The sequence below is a fragment of the Tamandua tetradactyla genome, chromosome 16, assembly GCF_023851605.1.
Source record: "Tamandua tetradactyla isolate mTamTet1 chromosome 16, mTamTet1.pri, whole genome shotgun sequence".
Classification (NCBI taxonomy): Eukaryota; Metazoa; Chordata; class Mammalia; order Pilosa; family Myrmecophagidae; genus Tamandua; species Tamandua tetradactyla.
Window position 1 is genome coordinate 34146965 of NC_135342.1, and position 27018 is coordinate 34173982.

At 45.0% G+C, this 27018-nt stretch overlaps 1 protein-coding gene across 4 annotated transcripts in view; it reads left to right on the forward strand.

Moving 5' to 3' along the window:
- The first annotated feature begins 1558 nt into the window (after nucleotides 1–1558).
- The window catches only part of SLC7A9 (solute carrier family 7 member 9), a 59973-nt gene continuing 34513 nt past the window's right edge, over nucleotides 1559–27018 (forward strand). For 3 of the 4 annotated variants that reach the window (XM_077132260.1, XM_077132258.1, XM_077132259.1), the window contains exons 1-12: nucleotides 1566–1857; nucleotides 2147–2331; nucleotides 2964–3068; nucleotides 4968–5115; nucleotides 5334–5576; nucleotides 6000–6125; nucleotides 6698–6797; nucleotides 7547–7591; nucleotides 8017–8140; nucleotides 8983–9086; nucleotides 15784–15880; nucleotides 16741–16890. In XM_077132260.1, the coding sequence (XP_076988375.1) occupies nucleotides 2982–3068; nucleotides 4968–5115; nucleotides 5334–5576; nucleotides 6000–6125; nucleotides 6698–6797; nucleotides 7547–7591; nucleotides 8017–8140; nucleotides 8983–9086; nucleotides 15784–15880; nucleotides 16741–16890 (1224 nt within the window). In that variant the 5' untranslated portion in view covers nucleotides 1566–1857; nucleotides 2147–2331; nucleotides 2964–2981. Of the gene's footprint in view, nucleotides 1858–2146; nucleotides 2332–2963; nucleotides 3069–4967; nucleotides 5116–5333; nucleotides 5577–5999; nucleotides 6126–6697; nucleotides 6798–7546; nucleotides 7592–8016; nucleotides 8141–8982; nucleotides 9087–15783; nucleotides 15881–16740; nucleotides 16891–18135; nucleotides 18490–27018 lie in introns of those variants that run through there. The other variant, XM_077132261.1, reaches the window with a different exon arrangement.

The window sequence follows — 27018 nt, forward strand, 5'->3', positions numbered from 1 at the left end:
TTTGCACCTTTTGCTAGACTCTTCTTGAGTTCTGGTTGGAATTCAGGTAGGGAAGTGAATGCCTGTTATGGTCTTTTGGATTCCCCACCCCAAACCTTCTGTTTGGCCAAAACCAAACTGGGGAAGGGGCACTGAAAGGAGAGTGAGCTGTGAGGCTGCTGGGGCAGGGTAGTCTCCAGGGCTGTGGAACAAAAATTTAGATTAAGCAAAGACTCACCTGTGGCCATGTGAGTCCTTCCCTGAACCTGCCTTCTCCCTTGATCTGCTCGTGGCTTCACAAAGCCCCAAATGGAGGCAGCAGTGGGAAAGAATAAAAGATGGAGTGAACTCAACGAACTGAAAAAAGTTTGAAAACTCAAAGGTAGGTGTGAAACAAGTTCTAATGGCATAGGACACATGAAACTTCCTCGGAAATTAGCAGGAGAGGGACCTGCCCGCAATGAGGTGAATTTCAGGCCTTTGATAGGTCATAGGTCTTAATGAAGAAGTGGAAAAAGAAATGATTTTTAAAAAAATCAAAACCAGATTATTTTCCATGAGAAAAAAAAAGGGACGGGGGAGGGCTTATAACTCTCTGCTGGGAAAACAAAACCAAACAAAAAAATCCAACAGTTAAGGAACAGGGATGCTCGCCACAGACCAAAACTTCCCTGAAGTAGAGATTTCTGACCCTTCACAGAGGCTCCTCCCACCCGAAGTGCAGAACTCAGCACTTGGCAGAGCCCAGAGAAGGCTGGGCTCCTCTGCCTTAACAGAATGCTGAGAAGTTTAATGCGTAACCTTGCTTAATCCTCAAAGCTCCACGAGGGGTGACTTTTCTCTCCCCATTTCACAGATGGGAAACCTGAGTTTGAAGACAGGCGATGCCATGTGCCGAGGGGAGAGGGGTCACTGGGCCCCGGGCAGCTCCGGGCCCGACCTCTGACCACCACCCCCCACTGCCCACCTCGTCCACTGTGGCTGCCTTGACCGGGAGTGTCCTGTAGTGTGTCGTAAGGACAGATGGGCAGATGCTATGACGTACTGTGACACTGCACTGTGGGGCCACAGAACGTGCTGGCCCCTGGCCTCGAAGCTCCGGGCAGCTGAAGGCCTGTAGATGAACACTGGGTCCTGGGGCGCTGAGCATCGAAGGCAGGGGTGCAGGCCTTGGCCCTCTGAAGGGGTAGGGAACAGATTTCGAAACCAGGACCCAGTCTGGACCGGACCCTGAGAAATTTGCCCTCCTCCTCTCAGGTACTCCAGCCCCGGAGTGCTCCCGATGTGACCCAAGGGGCTCACCCAGCCCTGTCCTCCACCTTTAGTCCCATCTGGATGTTTGGGATGCAAACCCCACCCCCACCCTCACACCACCACCTCTGCCTCCTGCAGTCCTCGGCTCTCTGATAAGGACCCAGGAAGGAAGGGCTTATCTGCGAAAAGATAAGGATTTATCAGAGCCGCCCTGCACCCCCCACACCCCCCCCTGCCTCTGCCAGCCCCCTGAGCATGCTGGAGCCGCACCTCCTTCCCTGGAGAGGCAGGAGCGCCTGACCCTCCAGGCTCCGGTGGGGACCTCAGATAAGCCTCCTGCCCAATCCTGGCCTCACTTTCCCCACTGGCCAAGGAGCTGGTGATGCTCCATGAGACTCTTCCACTTAGCAGCCCCGTGAACCAGGCGGGGCTGCTTTAAACAGCGTAAGGCAGGTTTGGCGAGGGCTGTGGGCAAGGAGGAGCGGGCCGCAGCCGGGAGGCCGTCCTGCCCGCTGCCTTTGCCTCATCCCTGCCTGGTTCCTGAAAGCAGACCCAGGACTGGGAGGTAAACACCTGAATGGCGAGTTCCTGACGCAGCAGTTACTGTCCATGCTACCTGACGGTGTAAGTTGTGAAAACACCTTAACGGCGTTTTTTTGACCAAAAGATGCATGAAGAGAAAAAGGAAAAAAAACCCTCTGGTTCCCAAAGATATATGTTTTAAAAAGGGCATTATTTCCACTTTTCAGAGAGATTTCTCCTTACAAGGATGTAGCTGATTGGGGGATTCTGGCAAAAAAAAAAAAAAAAGAAAAAGGAAAGAAAATTTGATCTAGACACAAATGAGCAAAACAAAAACATTAAACATTTTTAGAGGAAACCTGGCTCGCCTGACTCTCCCCTTTTTTTGCAGTGTATTCAAGCTCCATGGCTGAAAAAAAAAAAGGTGTTTAATAATTACCTGTGTTGACCTCTGTACCTCTGGTTTCCTCGGCTCCTGAGCACAAGACATGGCCATTTCAAGGCGCATCCGTGCAGACGCAGGCGGTCAGCCAGGCTGGGCAGCCCCCCTCAGGCTCAGCAAGGGCAAGGAAGAAGGTAAGCAGAGAGCGATAGAGACGCACCTGATTCGGCCGGGTGCATTTGGTGCATTTCTGTCTCCTGGGTTAGACTTCAGTTGGTTTTCCTCAGCAGCTTTTTTTCCTTTTCTCGTCATGCATCATTTGGTCAAAAAGTACCTGTACTATGGCTCTATTACATATGAGTTACCTAATGCACTTAGGAAGTAATTGTGCAAAAAACATCCCTTCTGCAGACTTAATCCCACGAGGTGTATTTCAAAGTATTTAAAAATCTTTTTTACTTTTGAAAAAAATCACAGACTACGGAGGCCATGACCTTCAAGCGGGTCATTGCTGAGGACTAAGAGAGGATAATGTGGGCATCTGGGTGGGTGCCCCGCTGGGAGAGGGAGCAGGTGTGCGCCTGGATCCGGAGGAGAACCTGGGAAGCTCTGCTGCCTGCGGCCCAAATAATTTTTATTTCTGGGACTGAGCAAATTATCCCTAAGGGATTGACAACTGTGCTTTCCTTAAACATTGGCTAATAATTTGCTTTTGGAGTCAGTTCCCAAAACCCTGAAGCATTAGCCAGGATGACCCCCGGCTGGGGTCCCATTTGCATCTTGTCTGCTGGAGCATTTGCTGAATCAAAATTTGGCCTGTGCCCAGGCCTGACAGGTGACAACAATGGAGGAGACGAACCTGAGAAAAAGGAAAGAGGAAAAACAGTCCATCCAGAACAATGAACCCAAAGCCACAAATCTCCAAAAGGAGGTAAGGCAGCCCCTTCTGAACAAGCCCTTCTGAGGTCGAGGGGTGTTTAATGAGCAGTGGGCAGAGTGAAGGCCAACAAAAGGAAGTGATCTCTAAATGAACAATGCTTTTGGACTTAACCTCTTTCCCTCTTGCCTGTGAACTCACAATATTCTTTTGAAGTTTGTGCCTACGGGCCTCCTGCACTGGGCATGTGTTCAGAGGGCCCAGTAAATGCTCAGACCAGCGGGGTCAAGGATGGTCAGAAAGGACCTCCTGATGTTTGAGTCTCCACTGTATGTCTTCAAATAGCTGCCCCTCTTGTGTTTGGATAACTCTAGTGATAGGACATGTACTGCCTCCAGAAGTAGCGTATTCCATTGGAGGGAGTCTAGCTGGGACGATGTCCAGTTTAACATAGGTGAGAATGGAATGGAATGAGTTGGGGGCCTCTGATGGAGATGGGGCTTGGAGTGGGTGAAGGCAGAGAGGAGATCCACGTTGTTCCCTGTCCCAGGTGGGTGGGAACAGAGGATGTGAGCTGGCAGCAGCCGGGGATGGGCCTGGAGGGGCAGAAGGGCTAGAGACACATGGGGTGAGGAAGGAGGCCCCAGGGCAAGATCAGAATGGCCAACGGGCCAGGACAAGGGGGCTGGTCTCTGCAGGTGAGGGTGCTCCTGAGCCTGGCAGCCAAGGGTGGAGGTGGGACTGGGTGAGGAGGGCTTAGCGGATAAAGAGGGGTAGGGAGCATGGCCTGGCCATATTCCAGGGCCAGACTTGACCAACTGCTCCCATGTCCTCCTAGAACCTGAGGTGGCCCTCCAGCCACCCAAACAGAAGAGCTGAGTGAATCCCAGATGTATTCTTAACGCAGTGAGGAGCTTTGGGGTGGAAGCACACCTCTCCTAAATCAGAGCCCAGGCAATACCCTGGCAGAAGGAAGGATCGTGAAGGGGCCCAAGGCCGGGGAGGGCCGCTGTCAGCCTAAAGAAGGATGGGCAAAGGACAGAGCGGGGCATTAAAATAGCAAAGTCCGGGCTGCCCCCACTCTGTTCTGAGGCCCAAAATGGAAGCTGACACTACTGTTCCCAGGGACCTCAGTTGTATGGGCCAGGTGGCCCCTGGGAGTTCACCCTGAGCACAGCTATTTCCAGGGCCCTTAAAAATGTCTTTTTTTAATTGATGTATGACTTACATACCATGAAATACGTAGATCTGTAGCGTTCAGTTTGATGAGTTTTGACAAATATGTTGCCCTAGAAACTTCCCTCTTGCCTCTCCAGGTAGCCCCCAGAGCCCCGATTTCCATTCCAGTAGATGAGTTTCGCCTCCTCTTGCACGGCATATAAATGGAATTGTGCATTGTGTACCCGAGCTGGATTTTATTCTCAGGATGCTCATCCCGCCACATGGCAGCAGGCAAAGTTCACAGTCCCCAAATGTTCTGTCCCTGGGAGGGCGCTGCTGCCCACCCCACGTGATCCCTCTGGCCATTCCTCATGCCCTGCCTTCTCTGCATTTTGGCCAAGAAACTCCTTCGACTCTGCCCAGCCAGGGAGGCGTGTCCCGTGGGTGACCTGTTCGCTGACCCAGCCTTTGCCATCAGGGCCTCTAACTTAAGAGTGAAGGCTGCCCTGCCCTGCGCTGGCTGTAAACCCTGGGCAGTTACTTAACCGTCACCCTTCTCCTCTGTAAAGTGGGGGCGATGGTGGCATGTCCACCTCGTGGCAGGGGCTGGAGGAATAAGTGACAATGCAAGCCCAGCACCGGGAAAGGAGCGGGGTGTGTGTGGGGGTGGGGACTGTTGCAGCAGCCCGGGGGGAAGGCGCCTGAACGCGGGGTCGGAGCTGCCGTGGGGGGATCTCGAGCCTGCCCTGGGGTCTGGCCGGCAGCACCGACTCTCCTCCTCCTGCACCCGAGGTGGGCCTCATCGGCGGCATCTCCATGATTGTGGGCACCATCATTGGCTCCGGCATCTTCATTTCCCCCAAGTCCGTGCTCAGCAACACAGAGGCCGTGGGGCCCTGTCTCATCATCTGGGCAGCCTGCGGGATCCTCGCCACGCTGGGTAACGATCTGGGGGGCTGGACGTGGGGCCTAGCCAGGTCCCCTCCTGACGCCCGCGCAGCAACCCCATGGAAGCTGGGCTGCGGCTAGGTGTCCGCCGGCCGGAGCTCAGCGCCGTCGAGGGGGAGGCCCGAGGGGGAGGCCCGCGGGGGGTCCTACGGGCACCCAGCCCTGAGGGCGAGGCGGGCCGCATCACCTGTGGGGGTACCTGTATTCCAGGCGCACTGTGCTTTGCGGAGCTCGGCACCATGATCACCAAGTCGGGGGGCGAGTACCCTTACCTGATGGAAGCCTTCGGCCCCATTCCTGCCTATCTCTTCTCCTGGACCAGCCTGGTGGTCATGAAGCCCACGTCCTTTGCCATCATCTGCCTCAGCTTTTCCCAGTATGCCTCTGCGCCCTTCTACTCGGGCTGCGAGCCCCCTCAAATTGTGGTCAAATGTTTGGCGGCCGCAGCCATCCGTAAGTACCCCAGCCTCAGCCCTGGGTGGGAATGGGGGCGACCTGGCACTGGGGACGTGTGTGGGGAAACGGTGGCTCCGGCGCCTCCGTGCCCGGACAGAGGCGGGGACTGGGGACCCTCTTGCTGTCCCTGCTCAGTGCTGACAGGCTATGGGGGAGACGGCCCAGGTGCTGCCTGCTGAGAAAGCCCCCCAAAGCCCTTCCCCGTCCAGGCAGCACCCGCCCTTCAGGGTCCCGCAGCTTCTCCAGCGCTCTCTGCTCCTGCCCCGACTTGCTGTGTGGGTCTGACCGCTCAGCAGTGCATCTCATTTCAGGAGATGATCATGGTGGCGGTGGCCCCGGAGGGGGGGGGGGGGGTCGGGGGTAGCAGTGACGCGCCTTCAGGGCCGGAGCCCAGAGCGCTGCCCGCCCCGCCCCCCGCAGTGCTCATCGTCACCGTGAACGCCCTGAGCGTGCGGCTCGGCAGCTACGTGCAGAACGTCTTCACGGCCGCTAAGCTGGTGATTGTGGCCATCATCATCATCAGCGGCCTCGTCTTCCTGGCCCAAGGTGACCTTCGCGGGAGGGGAGGGCAGGCACCAAGCAGGCACGGGGTCCTTTCAGTCCAGGGCAATTCAGTGAGCACCCCTCCGCCTGTCTTAGCTTGCTAGGCTCTAACACAAACATCACACACTGCTGTTGGCTTAGACAACAGGCATTTACTGGCTCAGAGTTTTGAGGCTAAGAAGCCAAAATCACGAAGTCAGCCAAGGCTTGCTTACTCCAGAATGTGTAGCATTCAGCTGGGAGGCTTCTGATGTCTTCTCTTTATTAGCCCTCCAGTAATCAGGACTAGGAACCACCCTAATCGTCTGGGCCACACTTTAACTTCTTCAGGAGGTCCCGGCACAATGGGTTCGCCCCCACAGGAATGCAGAATAGGACTAAGGACATGTCTAGTTGGGGTACGTAATCTCACCCACCACGTCATGGAAGCACAGCAGGAACTCAACTGAAAGAACTTCTGGCTTCCCAGCTTCTCAGCATGATGACCTGGGGTCCTGCGTCTGACCTTTCTTGCAACACAGCAAGTCACGGCCTGATCAGCTGACACCACTCTTCCCTATCTGGCTCAATTACAGGAAAAACAAAGAATTTTGAAAATTCTTTTGAGGGTGCAAAAGTGTCTGTGGGAGCCCTCAGCCTGGCATTTTATAACGGACTCTGGGCATATGATGGATGGTAAGACGCCCCTAAAAAGATGCCCCCCCAACTGGGGTGGGTTTCTTTAGGCCTCTTTCACCCAAAGCACTGCAAAAAGCGGTGACTTCTCTTCTTTCTGGGCTTTGGTGTGATCATAAAATTCACCTTCACACCCTCCTGATTAAACACCCAACCCCTCTCCCTTCTACTCTCCTCTGACCCCAGAGGTGCCTGTCCTTTTCTCAGTCCGGACTGTGGCACAGAGCGTGCCGTGAGCATGCTGAAGTGGGGTCCTAGAATCTTCTCCCGGCAAATAGAGGGCTCAGCAGGATTGGAGGGGCCCAGGCTGCCCAAGCTCTTACCGAAGCAGAGCACTTCTCCTTTGCCCCTGTAAATGTTGGGTTTAGCAGGTGAGACTCCAATGACGTCCTTTGAGGAAGCAGCGTGGCCATCACACACTGTTCTTTCCCTCCTGTGGAACAGCTACAGGTTTTGTGCCCCTTTCCAACAAAGAATCTTTCCATTTTTTCAAAGCACACGGGGGACTTACTAGTCTCAATTACTCTGGAAAATTCACACGATTTCCATGTTGGGCAAGGACTTGACCAACTGCCAGGTTGTGGGTCTGAGTGGGAGCCCAAGCCTCATCACCTGGGTCCCTGGAAGAAATGACCCTGGAATTTCTCCTGGAGAATCTTAAATGAGAAAAACACATCATAATTCTGTGTTTCACAATCTTAGCAAAGAAAGTCAAAGTTACGTTACTCAGACCACTTTTCTTTTTCCAGGAATCAACTCAATTATATCACAGAAGAACTCAGAAACCCTTTTAGGTAAGAAAGCTAGTCAGATCAAGGGACAATGGAACTGCTTTTTCCATCACATACTTCCAGACGAGTGGATGGTTTCTAAGAGCCTGTTTATAGACTCACTGGGTTTTGTTTGGGCAGTGGGACAGTTGCTAAGGAGAAGGAAGGACGCTAACTTCCCGTAGCTCTTATTTTTGCTTTATAATCAACTCCATTTGACTGACCAGGAGTCTGAGAGGGACAGGTCTTCCTCATTTGAAAATGTCAACGTCCTCCCCACCCCCCACCCCGTGGAGCTCTGCTGTGCCACATCCCCTGCTCAGGAGAAGGGGCCCAGCCCACCTGGGGAGCAGGTGCAGGGCAGGTTAGCAGGAGGGAAGGGGAAGGACTGGGCAGAAACAACCTCATGGGTCTCTCTCGGGCTGCTCTGCTCTGACCCTGGGTTCCAGGAACCTGCCCCTGTCCATCATCATCGGGATCCCACTGGTCACCGTGTGCTACATCCTCATGAATGTCTCCTACTTCACCGTGATGACCACCACCGAGCTCCTGCAGTCCCAGGCCGTGGCAGTGGTGGGTACCTAGCATCATGGTTTGGGGGAGGAGATAGGCCAGGTGTAAAGCTCAAGGTGAAGCACCCTCATCGGGGAGGAGGAGGAGGCATTGAGTGGAAGGGGTGGGGGGTGAGGAACTAATCTAGGATCTGGAATGGAGGTGGGAGTGACGGATTAGGGCAGTTCCAAACACCCACCTGAGACTAGGTGAACAGAGCTGGATGGAACCAGGGTGGAGGTTTTGATGGACGAGCATGAAGGAGAGGAAGTGCAAGGGAGCTGAGAGAAGTGATTATACAAATGGATGGTGGGATTTGAGCTAGGTAAGGAGGAAAGCGAGGCCAAGAGAGAGGTGCGGTGGAAAAGATTGTAGACTTCCTCACGTACCCAGGCCTTGTGGAGTTGGGGTCCACCAGGAAATAAGAAGAAATAGCCGGTGAGGAAATGGGGCGGGAGGCTACGGAGGAGGTGCAGAGTAGGGTGCTGCTGAGGTCACTGACCTTGAAATTGGTGACTAGGGTGGAAGGGGACACAAAGCCATTCCAAGGGAGGAGGTCAGGGTAAAGCTAGGATATTAGAAGGATATTGAAATAACTCCAAATTATAACAGGGAGCAGTAGATAAGAGATTTCTCTTACCACCAGATGATCCTGAGATACTTTGAAGAGAAAAAAGTCAAAGTTGCTTCCTTCCTTCCTGAGCAGTTCTTGATGTCCTGCTCCCCATAACCAGGGTCAGAGAGGCTGTGCCCATAAAGGCAGATGGGGCCCAGGACCTCAGAGAGGGCACAGTGGCTTTTGGGGAACCAGTGCCTCTTGGGGACTATGGAAGACTGAGGTTCCATCTCGTTTCTCTCCCCAGACATTTGGTGACCGTGTTCTCTATCCAGCCTCTTGGGTTGTCCCACTCTTTGTGGCATTTTCAACCATCGGTGCTGCTAATGGGACCTGCTTCACGGCGGGCAGGTAGGGAGCCCCCAGCACTCACCCCACTAGGGGGGCAATCTCACACGTGCGGGAGACAAGCCCCTAAGGTCTGCAGGCTCTGCCAGGCTAGACCCCTCACGGCACAAGTGGGAAACCTGCAGACCAGAGAAAGGGATGTGGCTTGAATCTGCATGGCAAACTGGCAAGAAAAGCACGGACAAGCTGGGGCACTGAAATTGAAGGTGGCTGGCCTGGAATCTCAGCTTTGCCATTTATGAGGTTCCCAGTTCTTTGCTGAGGGGTCCAATCCTGCCAGCTTCAGGGCGAGGCGGAGTTAAGTGGCAGGGCGAGTGAAGCTTTGGTTGGCCCGTGGTACTTGTCACCTTGTACTTTTCCACCAAAGATTTCTTGAACGTCTCACGTGGATCTATGCACAATCTAGGCCAGATATCCACGCACTTTTCCTTAAAGGCCAAATAGTAAACAGTTTAGGCTTGCAGGCCACGGGGTCTGTTGCACCTATGCAGCGGCCTTTGCAGAGTGCATTTGGAGAGCTGTGGTTATGTTCCGGCAAAACTCCAGTCATGTAAATGGGCGTGGGTGCCAAGCCCTAATCTAGAGACAGTTAATAGCTGGGCTGTATTCCACTTTATGATGTAGCAGAATTGAATTATCTTCCAGTCAGGGGTGTGGGGTTTCCAGAAACCTGCTGCCATGAACATTCTTGAACACTTGCATTGCCCAATTAGTCCAGTGTTCCAATTGCAGTTATTTCTAACAGTGAAATGGATGAAGGTTATACACTTTAAAAAAAAAAAAAAAGCAATATGCACCAAAAAACCTTTATTCTAAAGCTGTATCAAAGTACAGGTAGCGCTAGTCCTGCAACATTCTTCTTTTTCAAAAGCATTTTGGCTATTCTAGATTCTTTACATTTTGGAGATTTTGATCAGGATGGCACTGAGTTGATACATCAGTTTAGGGAGAATTGCCCTCTTAAAAATAGTGAGCCTTCTCATCTATGGTCATGGACTCTCTGTTTATTTAGGTCTTCTTTAATTTTTCTCAAAAATATTCAATATACAGTTCTTGTAAACCTTTTGTCAGATTTGCCCCAAAGTATTTCACACATTTTTCATGGTTTTTTGGGGGGTGGGGTGGGGATGGGGTGCATGGTCTGGGAATCAAACCCGGGTCTCCTGCATGGAAGGCGGGCATTCTAACCACTAAACTACCCGTGTAAATGGTATTTTTAAAATTAAAAAAAATTTCAGTTTCTGCTTGTTCTACATCTAATTGCTAGTAAATAGAAATGCCATCTAATAGCTTTAGTGAAGCATAATTTAAAGACAGCTAAACTCACCCACTGTGATTGTACAACTCAATGATTTGAGTTAAATTATAAAGTTGTACAGACATCATCAGTCCAATTTTAGAATATTTCCATTACCTCCCAAAGTTCTTTCATGTCTATTTACAGTTGATCTCTGCTGCAAGCACCCCCAGCCCCAGGCAACCACTGATCTTTACTGGACACATACAAATGGAATGACACGATATGTCATCTTTTTCATCTGGTTTCTTTCAGTTAGCATAATATTTTTGAGGCTCATCCATGTAGCATCCCTTTCAGCTGCTGAATAGTATCTCATTGTATGAATATACCACATTTTGTTTATTCATTTGCCAGTGGGATATTTGGATTGTTTTGTTTTGGTTACTACGAATAATGCTGCTATGGACATTCATATATATATATCTTTGTGTAGATTTAGTGCTAAACGGCTGGTGAGTGTGTTGGAAAGGTGTAGATTTAGGTTTTCATATCTCTTGGGTAGATTCCCAGGCATAGAATTGCTGGGTCATACAGTAAGTTTATGATTAACTTTCAAAGAAACTGCAAAACTCCTTTTTAAGTGGCTGTGACGTTTTAATGTCTACAAGCAAGGCATGAGGGAGGATTCCAGTTGCTCCATCTTCTCACCAGCACTCAGTCTAGTCTTTCTGACTATAGCCACTCTATGTCCTTGTGGTTTTAATTTGCATTTCCCTACTGACTAACAATATTGTGCATCTTTTCACATGCTTATTATCATTCATATCTCCTTTGATAATATATCTATTCAAATCTTTTACCCATTTAAAAAAATGCATTGTCTAATTATTACTGAACTGTAAAAGTTCATCATATATCCTGGATACCAGTCCTTTATCAAATATATGATTCACACATATTTTCTCCCAATCTATGACTTCTTTTTTCATTTTCTTAATAGTGTTTTTTTAATTATTTATTTTTTTAAATACCAAAAAACACCAAGCAAACACAAACATTCCTATTTTGATCATTCTATTCTACATAAATACATATATAATCAGTAATTCACAATATCATCACATAGTTGCATATTCATCATCATGATCATTTCTTAGAACATTTGCATCTATTCAGAAAAAGAAATGACAAAAACAGAAAAAAAAATTTATACATACCATACCCCTTACCCCTCCCTTTCATCGATCACTAGCATTTCAAACTAAATTTATTTTAACATTTATTCCCCCTATTATTTATTTTTATTCCATATGTTCTACTCGTCTGTTGACAAGGTAGATAAAAGGAGCATCAGACACAAGGTTTTCACAATCACACAGTCACATTGTGAAAGCTATATCATTAAACAATCATCTTCAAGAAACATGGCTACTGGAACACAGTTCTACATTTTCAGGCAGCTCCCTCCAGCCTCTCCACTACATCTTGAATAACAAGGTGATGTCTACTCAGTGCGTAAGAATAACCTCCAGGATAACCTCTCGACTCTGTTTGGAATCTCTCAGCCATTGACACTTTGTCTCATTTCACTCTTCCCCCTTTTGGTCCAGAGGATTTTCTCAATCCCTTGATGCTGGGTCTCAGCTCATTCTAGGGTTTTTCTCAATCCCTTGATGCTGAGTCTCAGCTCACTCTAGGATCTCTGTCCCACGTTGCCAGGAAGGTCCACACCCATGGGAGTCATGTCCCACGTAGACAGGGGGAGGGTGGTGAGTTTGCCTGTTGTGTTGGCTAGAGAGAGAGGCCACATCTGAGCAACAAAAGAGGTTCTCTTGGGGGTGACTCTTAGGCCTAATTTTAAGTAGGCTTGACCTATCCTTTGTGGGGGTTAAGTTTCATATGAGCAAACCCCAAGACTGGGGGCTCAGCCTATAGTTTTGGTTGTCCACACTGCTTGTGAGAATATCAAGAACATTTTCTTTATAGTGTTTTTGAAGCCCCAAACTTTTTAACTTTGACAGGGTCCAGTTTATCTTTTTTTTTCTATGGATCATACTTTTGTTGTCACATCTAAGAACCTTTGCCCAACCCAAGGTTACAAAGAGTCTCCTGGAAATTTCATAGGTTTAGCTGTTACATTTTGGAATATGATTCAAACAGGAAATATTATGTAGTTTCAAAGATATGCAGCTTGGGTATTGGCCCAGGGACTGTGCTATAGCGAGTTATGTTGTGTATAATTTTTGTGGGTTCACATCTAAGATTTTTCCTCACTAGTTCTGGAGTTTTCTATTTCACATAGCTAAACTTTACTCTCTTTCAAGATTATGTAAATACTCACCTATATTTCCTTCTGGCATATTTTACATTAGCTCTTTAATTTTTTTAATTATTTTAAATTGATATATATTATTCACATACCATGTAATCATCCAGGGTGTTACCATCAGTGGCTCACAATATCATACAGCTGTGCATTTATCATCACAATGGACCTTTTTTCTCTTTTTGTGAAAAATAACATATATACAAAAAAGCAATACATTTCAAAGCACATTGCAATAATGAGCTGCAGAATGGATTTTAGAGTTTGGGATGGGCTACAGTTCCACAATTTTAGGTTTTTACTTCTAGCTGCTTCAAGATACTGGAGACTAAAAGAAATGTCAATATAATGATTCAGTAATTATACTCATTTGTCAAACCCTACCTTCTCTAACTCCACCATCACCTTTTGATCTTTCTCCCACTCTTTAGGGGTATTTGGGCTATGCCTATTCTAACTTTTTCATGTTGGGAGGGGCTGTCATTAATATGGAATATGTTAGCTTTTTTAGCAATCTGGGAATGTATTTTGATGTGAGGCATAAATCTCACTTTTTTTTTTCAGATCCCTACCTTTTGTGCCAATATTATTTACTAAATTATCCATTCTTTTCCGTTTTGGTTTGAAATGTTGCCATTATCATTCCTGTGTGAACTTGCTTCACTGTATTTCATCAATGTGTTTTTTTTTTTCTATGCCATTATCAAACTTATCAAAACATTTTACAGTGTCAGTCATTTAAAGCCTGGTAGGGCTGGTGCTCCTGCGGCTTCTTGCATTCTTGCATTTTTAGCATTTCAGTTTAACCATACTTTTGCCAAGTTTCAGAATAAGTACTGCCCCATTCTGCTTGCATGAAATTTATGTATTAAGTGATGGAATTTAAACATGGCTTCATGGCGTCCTCATGAGTCACAGCCTCCCTTCCCCCTCTCACTCTCTTCCTCCCGCTTTCACTGACCAGTTCTGGGAATTGATACCATGTTTATGTAAGTTTAAAGTTCAAATATGTAGTTGTAAATCAGTGGGCCTTTTTGGCCTTTGTATCCCTGACTTCTAATTTTATTGCATTATAGTTGGTGTATGTGATCTTAATGATTTCGATCCTTTGGAATTTTTTTAGGGCTTCTTTGGTGGCTTCTGTGATTTTTATAAATGTTTCCTATGGGTTAGCAAATGTGTATCCTATTACTTTTAGATTTTGATATCATCATCAAATTTGCAACTTGTACTGTTGAAATCTTCCACTTTTCATTTTTGCCTTCTGTGTTTCAAGGAACTGTTCCTGCTTTTATATTTTTTATATCACCTTTGGGGATGAACTATTCCTTTCTTCAATAGGAATGCTCTCTTTTGGATTTAATATATTTTGCCTGATATCATATCGATGTTCCTTCATCGCTGTCTTTAGGCTGCTATTTTGGTAATATGCCTTCCCCACCTCCATCCCCCTTTTGTCTTTAACTTTTGTCTTTAGGCTCTGGCTTGTGGCTCTTTCAACTAATTCAGCCCAAGAGTCTATAGCCAGGCAAGCTTACTTTGTTCACATTTACTGTGATAAATGATACGGAGGATTAATTTCCAACGTATTACTTTGGTTTTTTCTTAATTAAAAAAAATCTTATCCTGATTTATCTATCCAATTTTATTCTTTTTTTCCTTCTGACTGATGTGGAAATTATATTTCTATTCTTGAAATTTAACATGAATACCTAAAGTTCATCAGTTTCTCAGCTTTCTTCCCTCTTGTCTAGTGTATTAGTTGTGCCTTATTTACAAGCCCAGTCCTCCGAAAAAAGCCTGTCAGTATGAAAAAGAAATCCAATACTTATACATACCAACATATTTTACTGCTTTTTCCTTAACATTGTTTCTTGTGATCAGCTCCTTCTCAGTTATATTTTTGCTGGCATAGGCCATTTTCTAGTTTTCAATAAGGATGGAGAGTCATTCGTCTGAAAACTTATTTGCCTGTAGACTTGGGTAAGAGTTTAGCTACTTTGAATTCTAATCTGAAAATCACTTTCCTTTATCACTTTGAAGATACTGTTTCTCATGAGAGGTCTCCTACAGTTTTGATTGTCCTAACTCTGTAGTTAATCTATTAAAGTCAGTAGCCCTTAAGATTCTGATTTTTTTTTCTTCCAGTGGTGCTTATGTCTGGGCATGTTTTTATTTATCTTGTATAGAACTGGGTTCAATGTGAAGGCTTACAGTTTTTTCAATTTTGTAAAGCCCTCTGCTCTTTCTTGAGCTTGCCTCACCCCATTCGATATCAGTGAGCGTCTCCTTTGGTTTCTTCTCTTTCCTTCTTGTCTACATTTTCCATCTCTCTGTGCTTCATGCTCAGATTTGACTTCTAACATTTTTTTTCACTTTTATCTAATGTATCCGTTCATCAGAGGTCTTATTTTGTTTTGTTTTTTTTTTTTGTATACTCTTTGGTGGGGGTCACATTTCATTCTTTCTCCATGTGACTTTCCCATTATTGCAGGACCCTTTGTTGAGTTTTGGGGGGGGGGCAGTGCATGGGCTGAGAATTGAACCCTGGTCCCCCCGTGGCAGGTGAGAATTCTACCACTGAACTAAGCTTGCACCCCTTTCATTAGACTTTTAATTAAGTTAAAATTTTCTGTTTTAGAAATTCTATTTAGCTCTTGTTTCTTTCCTTTTTCTAACATTTAAACATAGTCTCTCAGATGACTGAGTTACCAAGAGTGCTTGGGGGAAACTAAGCCACTGATCTGTGGCTTGGACTCGCCCTTAACTTGCACTCATGTCAGGCCCTGGGTGGGGGTCACAGTGGCCCCGGGAACGGTTTTATGTTTGTTCCTTGCAATTTGGAGGACTCAGCTCAGCTAACTCCTTGAAAGGGCTTCACATCCAGTCACCCCCAGCCCCCGGCCTTCCGCCTCCCTGCTTCGATGACCCCACAGCAGCCGGTACTCTCCTCTCAGGGGCATTTACTGGCTTGTTTTCTTCTCCAAATTCACCCTGTCCGGAAGCCAGACTCCTACCTGAGGGGCTCGTTTCTTTATCGAAGCCTCACTAGGGAAGCTCAAGAAGCCCTTGCTCAGAGATGCTGGAACCACCTGCAGCCTCATCAACTGACTTCCTTTTCTTTTTCTTTCCAGACTTATTTACGTGGCAGGTCGGGAAGGCCACATGCTTAAAGTGCTCTCTTACATCAGTGTCAGGCGCCTGACTCCGGCACCTGCCATCATTTTCTACGTAAGTATGAATTCTGTGCAAACATCCATCTTTAAGGCAGCAGGGGCCTCAGTTTGAACAGCGAATTGGAAGGAGAATCAGGTACATAAAAAACCCAATGATAACTCAACAGTGTACCTGACTTACACGCCCTTGTTCTTGGTGTAGCCTTGAAAGAAACTGTCTGAATCTTCCAAGCCTGTGCCCTCTGTATTTCTCTCATGTACGTTTGTCTGTGCTGGGCCCTGGTGACAAACTGCGTGAACCCACTAGCTTACAGGGAAGGAGGGGAGGGCATATTTCCAGGTGGCCACTGACAGCTTCCATGAGGGTTCCGTGCTGAAGGCACGGGGTCGTTGCGCAGTTGAGCCCCTCTGAGGTCTTCTACTGGGCAATTCTCAGCGTGCGGTGGTCCTTGGATGTGAGAAACTCTCCTGGGCACCGAGGGGCCACCACATCCCTAGCCTCAGGGCACTAAATGCCAACACTGACTCCCCCCCAAGACCACACTAGACATTTGGCATTTCAGAGTCCAGGGCCCTTTCCCAGGGTGAAAACTATCTGGAAGGAACATTCACAATTAGGAAGCTGGTGATTAGAAATACATTTGGTTTATGGTGGTTGTTCTTTCCCTGCCGAAAATCTGAAAATCACAACATTAAATATTCAAATTTTCTAAGGCCTTTCTGTGGGGCTGCAAAGAGAATACCTACTAGGGCCCAAGTTCTGGTTTAGTTCCAAATATGAAGGGGTAGAGAGGACGGTTTTCATGCTAAACCATAATATATCCACAGAAAAACTACTTCTTCAGTTTTCTGTGAAGTGATAAGGATACTGCGTTATGTACTAGTGACCTAAGAATTCATTCTTCTTTCCATCAGGGTATCATAGCTACCATTTATATCATCCCTGGCGACATAAACTCATTAGTCAATTACTTCAGTTTTGCTGCATGGCTGTTCTACGGCTTGACGATTCTAGGGCTCATTGTGATGAGGTTTACGAGGAAAGAACTGGAAAGACCTATCAAGGTAGGTACAGTGCCTCAAATGCCACAGGTGCCTTTGCTTTCTTGCAGTGAATTAGAGAGAAAGTAACAATTTCAGATCCGAGGGGACCATGCTTTCTGTTTCCAACCCTACTGCTCTTGTCTGGAAGGTCATATTTTAGAGTGGAGTTTACGTTTCAGTTCCTTTCAAATTATAATTTCAAATAGCCAAGTCTAATTATTAATTTATTAAGTTTTCAAGAATACCTGTGACCTCTCTCTAACCAAAGCAAGATGTCCAGTTCTAGTATTTCTCACACATATACTTTTCATTGGGCCCTGGGCCCGTTCCTGTACATGCAACCAAAGTCTGCAGCTAGCAACATATTTGGGGCTCCTCCTTCCCCCTGCATGCCTTGTGTGTGTCTATATACCAGTAAGGAGGACAGAGAATTTCGTTTTGCTTGTATTAGGCACAATTGTGCTTTATGAAAGGTAGACACGGATGGAAGAAAAGGCAGGCAAGCTAAGGGCTTAAGTAACCACGACAACAAAAAGGAAAATGTCTTCAGCTTTAGGATTTTGTTTTGGAGATTTTCTTAAGGTCCCCTGGCCCTGACATGACTATCACCAAGTCTCTAAGGCAGCTTACACATGGAGCAGCCTGCCTGGAGTTAGGCAGTTTCACCTCATTTAGCTCATCTAGCAGGCAACAGCATGATGGCAGTGTATTTTTTTGAGGGGTGTGGAGGGGACATGGGTAGGCTCTGGAAATCGAACCCAGGTCTCTGTCACAGCAGCCAAGAATTCTGCCACTGAGATACCAGTGCACTGCCTGGTAGTGTATTTTTAATCTGTACAAAATCCCTCTTAAAAACAGGCAGAGGGCAGTGCAACGGTGGCTCAGTGGCAGAGTTCTTGCCTGCCCTACCAGAGACCTGGGTTCGATTCCCGGAGCCTGCCCAAGCCAAAAAAAAAAAGGGCAGAGTCACTAGGATAGGATAGTAAAGGAAAAGTCCTACGGCCAGCTTTTTCAATAGGAAATTCATATTTCAATATGACAATAGTTTATTGTCATAAACTCCAGACAGTAAGTGGAAGCACCAGAAACATCAGGATCCACATACCCAAAACACAAACGAAACTTCTCCTCCAGCAGGAGAGGGCCCCCCTCTGAAAGGAGTTCTCAGTAAGAGATGTGAGAGCCACCAGTGAAATGGGAGAGCAGGGCTGCAAAGGCCTAAGCCCTCATGGAGCCCATGAAGTGTCCCTCCAAATTCCTTCCCAGAAAGACAGAACTACTGAGGACAACAACAGAAAAGCACATGTTGGGAGTAGAATCTGCACTGAACATGGCAAGGATGCCGGGCCACGGAGGTGGCACCTGGGATGCAGATCTCAGAGAAGGGGAGGGAGCTACATGGAGATGCCATGTTCTGGTAGTACCTCAAGATAACATCAATGGAAGGACAATAAGCAGTGAAGCTAAGAAGGTGCAGTCCTATCCCTTGTATAGTATCTTCTCCCTAAAAGCAGATAAAAGGGGTGGTGGTGGCACAGTGGCAGAGTTCTTGCCTGTCGTGCTGGAGACCTGGGTTCGTTTCCCAGTGCCTGCCCGTCAAAAAAAAAAAAGCAAACCAAAGTCCACCTCATTTAAACACAAGCAACAGGCAACAGAGAGGATTGCAAATGAACCCCACATTCATCCTAAATAAATAGGAATAAACGTATCAACCAACAATGAAGGTGACAAATAAAAATAATGTCCATAAAGTAGGTTAAAATTATAATTAATATTCCAAAATGAGATAAAACTATTTAAGAAAACCATAAACTATAAAAGATAACATACATCAGAAATAGAAAAGCCTAAAGATGAGAAGACTAAATATTGGGAAGATGTGAAAAGAGAGCTAGAAAAAACATCCCAGGAAACAGGAGACCAGAAAGGAAAAGAAAAGAAAATTAAACAGAAGTAAAAAGGATTTGAGAGGAAATGACAAAAGAGATAGAAGAACATCTAACAGATGATAACGGCAGCCCCTGAAAAAGAAAATGAAAGCAGCAGAATTCTAAAAGTTATAATTCAAGAAACATCTCCTGGGGAGATCCAAGATGGCGTCTTAGTAAGGTACATGCGTCTTAGTTCCTCCGACTCCAAATCAACTAATAGGTGAACAGAAACAGTACAAAACAACTCCCGGGGCTACAGCAGGGAATGGACACACAGCGTAACCAAGTCTGGGCTGGCTAGTCTGACTGCGAAACTCAGCTGCGGTGAGTGAGATCCCTGAGCGGGGGGCGATTTCCCGAGCGGCCGCAGCTGCGGCGGTCCGAGCTAATCCCTCCCCCCTTCCGGGACTGGCTGAGAGACTCGGAGAGACAAGCTTCCCAGCCAAGGCGGCCGGCACCACACTTTTGCGGGCGGCTTCGAGTCCGCGACTGCAAGTCTCGGATCAGAGGGCTATCCAAAGTCTGAGCTGGCAAGTCTGATTCCGAGTCTTGGCTGTGGCGAGACCCCCGAGCGGCCGCAGCTGCGGCGGTCCGAGCTAATCCCTCCCTCCTTCCGGGGCTGGCTGAGAGACTCAGAGAGACAAGCTTCCCAGCCAAGGTGGCTGGCGCCACACTTTTGCGGGCGGCTTCGAGTCCGCGACTACAACTCTCGGATCAGAGGGCTATCCAAAGTCTGGGCTGGCAAGTCTGATTCCGAGTCTTGGCTGCGGCGAGACCCCCGAGCGGCCGCAGCTGCGGCGGTCCGAGCTAATCCCTCCCTCCTTCCGGGGCTGGCTGAGAGACTCGGAGAGACAAGCTTCCCAGCCAAGGCGGCCGGCGCCACACTTTTGCGGGCGGCTTCGAGTCCGCAACTACAAGTCTCGGATCAGAGGGCTATCCAAAGTCTGGGCTGGCAAGTCTGATTGCGAGACTTGGCTGCGGCGAGACCCCTGAGCGGCCGCAGCTGCGGAGGTCCGAGCTAATCCCTCCCTCCTTCCCAGGCCTGCTGAGAGTATCGGAGAAGTAAGTTCCCCAAGCCAAGGCAGGCGGCGCCCTTCTTTTGCGGGCGGCTTCGAGTCTCGGCTTTAAGTCCGCGGCTACGAGTCCCGGATCAGAGGGCTATCCAAAGTCTGGGCTGGCTAGACTGACTGCGAGACTCGGCTGCAGTGAGACCCCCGAGCGGCGTGCGATCTCCCGATCAGTGGCAGCTGCGGTGGTCCAAGCTACTCCCTCCCCCCTTTCCGGGCCGGCTGAGAGTATTGGAGAAGCAAGTTTCCCAAGCCGAGGCAGGTGGCACCCCTCTTTTGCGGGCGGCTTCGAGTCTCTGCTTCGAGTCCGCGGATACGAGTCTGAGATAGGAGGGCTATCCAAGCCGTGGAAGCCCCCCCCCACGGGAGGCTTCCTGGTCCGGTGGGGAATCCCCCAGGCCTGCTGCGGCCTGCAACCAGCCACAGGGTCCCCTCAAGCCGCGGCAGCTGACGCCCCCACCACGCGCGGCCCCTGAACCAACGGAGAGATTTGGATCCGAAAGCCCCAGGCCACGGAGATCGGTGACTGGGGGAGACCCATTCCAAACACTTGAGACAAACGTGTGCCACGTGCGCCACGTACTGGGCAAGATAAGAAAAACAGATCCCAGAGATTTCACAGAAAAATCTTACAACCTTGCTGGGTCCAACACCCAGAGAAATCTGAATAAATGCCCAGACGCCAGCAGCAGAAGATAACTGTCCACGCTCAAAAGATTGAGAATATGGCCCAGTCAAAGGAACAAACCAATAGCTCAAATGAGACACAAGAGCTGAGACAACTAATCCTGAATATACGAACAGAAATGGAAAACCTCTTCAAAAATGAAATCGATAAATTGAGGGAAGACATGAAGAGGACATGGGCTGAACATAAAGAAGAAATAGAAAAACTGAAAAAACAAATCACAGAACTTATGGAAGTGAAGGATAAAGTAGCAAACATAGAAAAAATAATGGATAGTTACAATGATAGATTTAAAGAGACAGAAGATAGAATTAGTGATTTGGAGGATGGAACATCTGAATTCCAAAAAGAAACAGAAACTATAGGGCAAAGAATGGAGAAATTTGAACAGGGTATCAGGGAACTCAAGGAAAATATGAACCGCACAAATATACGTGTTGTGGGTGTCCCAGAAGGAGAAGAGAAGGGAAAAGGAGGAGAAAAACTAATGGAAGAAATTTTCACTGAAAATTTCCCAACTCTTATGAAAGACCTAAAATTACAGATCCAAGAAGTGCAGCGCACCCCAAAGAGATTAGACCCAAATAGGCGTTCTCCAAGACACTTACTAGTTAGAATGTCAGAGGTCAATGAGAAAGAGAGGATCTTGAAAGCAGCAAGAGAAAAACAATCCATCACATACAAGGGAAACCCAATAAGACTATGTGTAGATTTCTCAGCAGAAACCACGGAAGCTAGAAGACAGTGGGATGATATATTTAAAATACTAAAAGAGAAAAACTGCCAACCAAGACTCCTATATCCAGCAAAATTATCCTTCAAAAATGAGGGAGAAATTAAAACATTCTCAGACAAAAAGTCACTGAAAGAATTCGTGATCAAGAGACCAGCTCTGCAAGAAATACTAAAGGGAGCATTAGAGTCAGATACAAAAAGACAGAAGAGAGAGATATGGAAAAGAGTGTAGAAAGAAGGAAAATCAGATATGATATATATAATACAAAAGGCAAAATGTTAGAGGAAAATATTATCCAAACAGTAATAACACTAAATGTCAATGGACTGAATTCCCCAATCAAAAGACATAGATTGGCAGAATGGATTAAAAAACAGGATCCTTCTATATGCTGTCTACAGGAAACACATCTTAGACCCAAAGATAAACATAGGTTGAAAGTGAAAGGTTGGGAAAAGATATTTCATGCAAATAACAACCAGAAAAGAGCAGGAGTGGCTATACTAATATCCAACAAATTAGACTTCAAATGTAAAGCAGTTAAAAGAGACAAAGAAGGACACTATATACTAATAAAAGGAACAATTAAACAAGAAGACATAACAATCATAAATATTTATGCACCGAACCAGAATGCCCCACAATACATGAGGCATACACTGCAAACACTGAAAAGGGAAATAGACTCATATACTATAATAGTTGGAGACTTCAACTCACCACTCTCATCAAGGGACAGAACATCTAGACAGAAGATCAACAAAGAAATAGAGAATCTGAATATTACTATAAATGAACTAGACTTAATAGACATTTATAGGACATTACATCCCACAACAGCAGGATACACCTTTTTCTCAAGTGCTCATGGATCATTCTCAAAAATAGACCATATGCTGGGTCACAAAGCAAGTCTTAACAAATTTAAAAAGATTGAAATCTTACACAACACTTTCTCGGACCATAAAGGAATGATGTTGGAAATCAATAATAGGCAGAGTGCCAGAAAATTCACAAATACGTGGAGGCTCAACAACACACTCCTAAACAACGAGTGGGTCAAAGAAGAAATTGCTAGAGAAATTAGCAAATACCTCGAGGCGAATGAAAATGAAAACACAACATATCAAAACTTATGGGACGCAGCAAAGGCAGTGCTAAGAGGGAAATTTATTGCTCTAAATGCCTATATCAGAAAAGAAGAAAAGGCAAAAATTCAGGAATTAACTATCCATTTGGAAGAACTGGAGAAAGAACAGCAAGCTAACCCCAAAGCAAGCAAAAGGAAAGAAATAACAAAGATTAGAGCAGAAATAAATGAAATTGAAAACATAAAAACAATAGAGAAAATCAATAAGGCCAGAAGTTGGTTCTATGAGAAAATCAATAAGATTGATGGGCCCTTAGCAAGATTGACAAAAAGAAGAAGAGAGAGGATGCAAATAAATAAGATCAGAAATGGAAGAGGAGACATAACTACTGACCTCACAGAAAAAAAGGAGGTAATAACAGGATACTATGAACAACTTTACGCTAATAAATACAACAACTTAGAGGAAATGGACGGGTTCCTGGAAAGACATGAACAACCAACTTTGACTCAAGAAGAGATAGATGATCTCAACAAACCAATCACAAGTAAAGAAATCGAAGCAGTCATTCAAAAGCTTCCTAAAAAGAAAAGTCCAGGACCAGATGGCTTCACATGTGAATTCTATCAAACATTCCAGAAAGAATTAGTACCAACTCTCCTCAAACTCTTCAAAAAAATCGAAGTGGAGGGAAAATTACCTAACTCATTCTATGAAGCCAACATCACCCTCATACCAAAACCAGGCAAAGATATTACAAGAAAAGAAAACTACAGGCCGATCTCTCTAATGAATATTGATGCAAAAATCCTCAATAAAATTCTAGCAAATCGTATCCAACAACACATTAAAAGAATTATTCATCATGACCAAGTAGGATTCATCCCAGGTATGCAAGGATGGTTCAACATAAGAAAATCAATTAATGTAATACACCATATCAACAAATTAAAGCAGAAAAATCACATGATCATCTCAATTGATGCAGAGAAGGCATTTGACAAGATTCAACAACCTTTCCTGTTGAAAACACTTCAAAGGATAGGAATACAAGGGAACTTCCTTAAAATGATAGAGGGAATATATGAAAAACCCACAGCTAATATCATCCTTAATGGGGAAAAATTGAAAACGTTCCCCCTAAGATCAGGAACAAGACAAGGATGTCCACTATCACCACTATTATTCAACATTGTGTTGGAGGTTCTAGCCAGAGCAATTAGACAAGAAAAAGAAATACAAGGCATCAAAATTGGAAAGGAAGAAGTAAAACTATCACTGTTTGCAGACGATATGATACTATACGTCGAAAACCCGGAAAAATCCACAACAAAACTACTAGAGCTAATAAATGAGTACAGCAAAGTAGCAGGTTACAAGATCAACATTCAAAAATCTGTAGCATTTCTATACACTAGCAATGAACAAGTGGAGGGGGAAATCAAGAAACGAATCCCATTTACAATTGCAACTAAAAGAATAAAATACCTAGGAATAAATTTAACTAAAGAGACAAAAGACCTATACAAAGAAAACTACAAAAAACTGCTAAAAGAAATCACAGAAGACCTAAACAGATGGAAGGGCATACCGTGTTCATGGATTGGAAGACTAAATATAGTTAAGATGTCAATCCTACCTAAATTGATTTACAGATTCAATGCAATACCAATCAAAATCCCAACAACTTATTTTTCAGAAATAGAAAAACCAATAAGCAAATTTATCTGGAAGGGCAGGGTGCCCCAAATTGCTAAAAACATCTTGAGGAAAAAAACGAAGCTGGAGGTCTTGCGCTGCCAGACTTTAAGGCATATTATGAAGCCACAGTGGTCAAAACAGCATGGTATTGGCATAAAGATAGATATATCGACCAATGGAATCGAATAGAGTGCTCAGATATAGACCCTCTCATCTATGGTCATTTGATCTTTGATAAGGGAGTCAAGCCAACTCACCTGGGACAGAACAGTCTCTTCAATAAATGGTGCCTAGAGAACTGGATATCCATATGCAAAAGAATGAAAGAAGACCCATATCTCACACCCTATACAAAAGTTAACTCAAAATGGATCAAAGATCTAAACATTAGGTCTAAGACCATAAAACAGTTAGAGGAAAATGTAGGGAGATATCTTATGAATCTTACAATTGGAGGCGGTTTTATGGACCTTACACCTAAAGCAAGAGCACTGAAGAAGGAAATAAATAAATGGGAACTCCTCAAAATTAAACACTTTTGTGCATCAAAGAACTTCATCAAGAAAGTAGAAAGACAGCCTACACAATGGGAATCAATATTTGGAAATGACATATCAGATAAAGGTCTAGTATCCAGAATTTATAATGAGATTGTTCAACTCAACAACAAAAAGATAGCCAACCCAATTACAAAATGGGAAAAAGACTTGAATAGACACCTCTCAGAGGAGGAAATACAAATGGCCAAAAGACACATGAAGAGATGCTCAATGTCCCTGGCCATTAGAGAAATGCAAATCAAAACCACAATGAGATATCATCTCACACCCACCAGAATGGCCATTATCAACAAAACAGAAAATGACAAGTGCTGGAGAGGATGCAGAGAAAGAGGCACACTTATCCACTGTTGGTGGGAATGTCAAATGGTGCAACCACTGTGGAAAGCAGTTTGGCGGTTCCTCAAAAAGCTGAATATAGAATTGCCATACGATCCAGCAATACCATTGCTGGGAATCTACTCAAAGGAATTAAGGGCAAAAACTCAAACAGACATTTGCACACCAATGTTTATAGCAGCGTTATTTACAATTGCAAAGAGATGGAAACAGCCAAAATGTCCATCAACAGACAAGTGGCTAAACAAACTGTGGTATATACGTACGATGGAATATTATGCAGCGTTAAGACAGGATAAACTTATGAAGCATGTAATAACATGGATGGACCTAGAAAACATTATGCTGAGTGAGTCTAGCCAAAAGCTAAAAGACAAATACTGTATGGTCCCAATGATGTGAATCGACACTCGAGAATAAACTTGGAATATGTCATTGGTAACAGAGTTCAGCAGGAGTTAGAAACAGGGTAAGATAATGGGTAATCGGAGCTGATGGAATACAGACGGTGCAATAGGACTAGATACAAAAACTCAAAAATGGACAGTACAATAATACCTAATTGTAAAGTAATCATGTTAAAATACTGAACGAAGCTGCATCCGAGCTATAGGTTTTTGTTTTGTTTTGTTTTGTTTGTTTTGTTCTTATTATTATTACTTTTATTTTTTTTCTCTATATTAACATTCTATATCTTTTTCTGTTATAATGCTAGTTCTTCTAAACCGATGCAAATGTACTAAGAAACGATGATCATGCATCTATGTGATGATGTTAAGAATTACTGATTGCATATGTAGAATGGTATGACGTCTAAAAAAAAAAAAAAAAAAAGGTCAGCACAATACTGCCTAATTGTAATGTAATTATCTTGGAAGGCTGAATGAAGCTGCATCTATAGTTTTTTTTTTGTTTGTTTTGTTTTTTTTTTCTCTTATATATTTTTGTACTTTTTATTTTTATTTGTGTTTTCTCTCTGTGTTATCACTTTATTTCTTTTTCTGTTGTAGTGCTATTTCTTTCTCTAAATCGATGCATATGTACTGAGAAATGATGACCATACACCTATGTGATGATATTAAGAATTACTGATTGCATATGTAGAATGGATTGATTTCTATTGTTGTGTTAGTTAATTTTTTTAATTAATAAAAAAAAAAATAATCCTAAAAAAAAAAAAAAAAAAAAAAAAGAAACATCTCCTGGGAGAGGGTATTGGGGGTGGGGGAAGAGTACAGGGAGATACCTAAACCAACATATTGAAAGGTGCAGCATGTACCTGGGAAATCTGAGTTAGAATGGACAACAAAAAAAATATATTCTAATAAAATTATGGAGTGTATATATATATATATATGTAATGATTTGGGCATGGGCGGGCCACAGTGGCTCAGCAGGCAAGAATGCTTGCCTGCCATGCCAGAGGACCCAGGTTCGATTCCCAGTGCCTGCCCATGTTAAAAAAAAAAAATGATTTGGGCATCCACTGTCCCTGCGCTCCTAAAATTCGCAAATAAAGGAAAGAAAATAATATTGGCATCAGATTTTCATCAGCAACACTCCTCCCATAAGTTAATGGAGCTAAATATTTAAAACATTTAAGAAAGAAAATGTGAGCCAAAGATTTCATATCCAGACAAACTAACCTTGAAGAATAAGTCTACAGTTTGCAATATGGAAGAATTCAAGGCATATATTGCTACCTAAGATTTTTCTAAGTAGTCTCCAGAGAATGAACTTCAGAAACCAAAAAAGTCATTGGCACAAGGTGATTATATTTTAACTACAACAAAAGGATGAGCGGTAGAGGTGACAGAATATTATATAACTATGTACTGGCAATATAATAAAGAAGCATATAGAGAGTATGACAATTCAGGAAACTATGGCAAACAAGCTGCCAAATAAGGACATTATCTAAAATCAGATGCTAAGGGAAAAGGGGAGAAGAACTCCTAGTTAATTTCATTATCGCTCATTATAGACAATCTGTAAAAAAGAGGGAACTAAGTGTATTATATCTGTTAGTTATAACA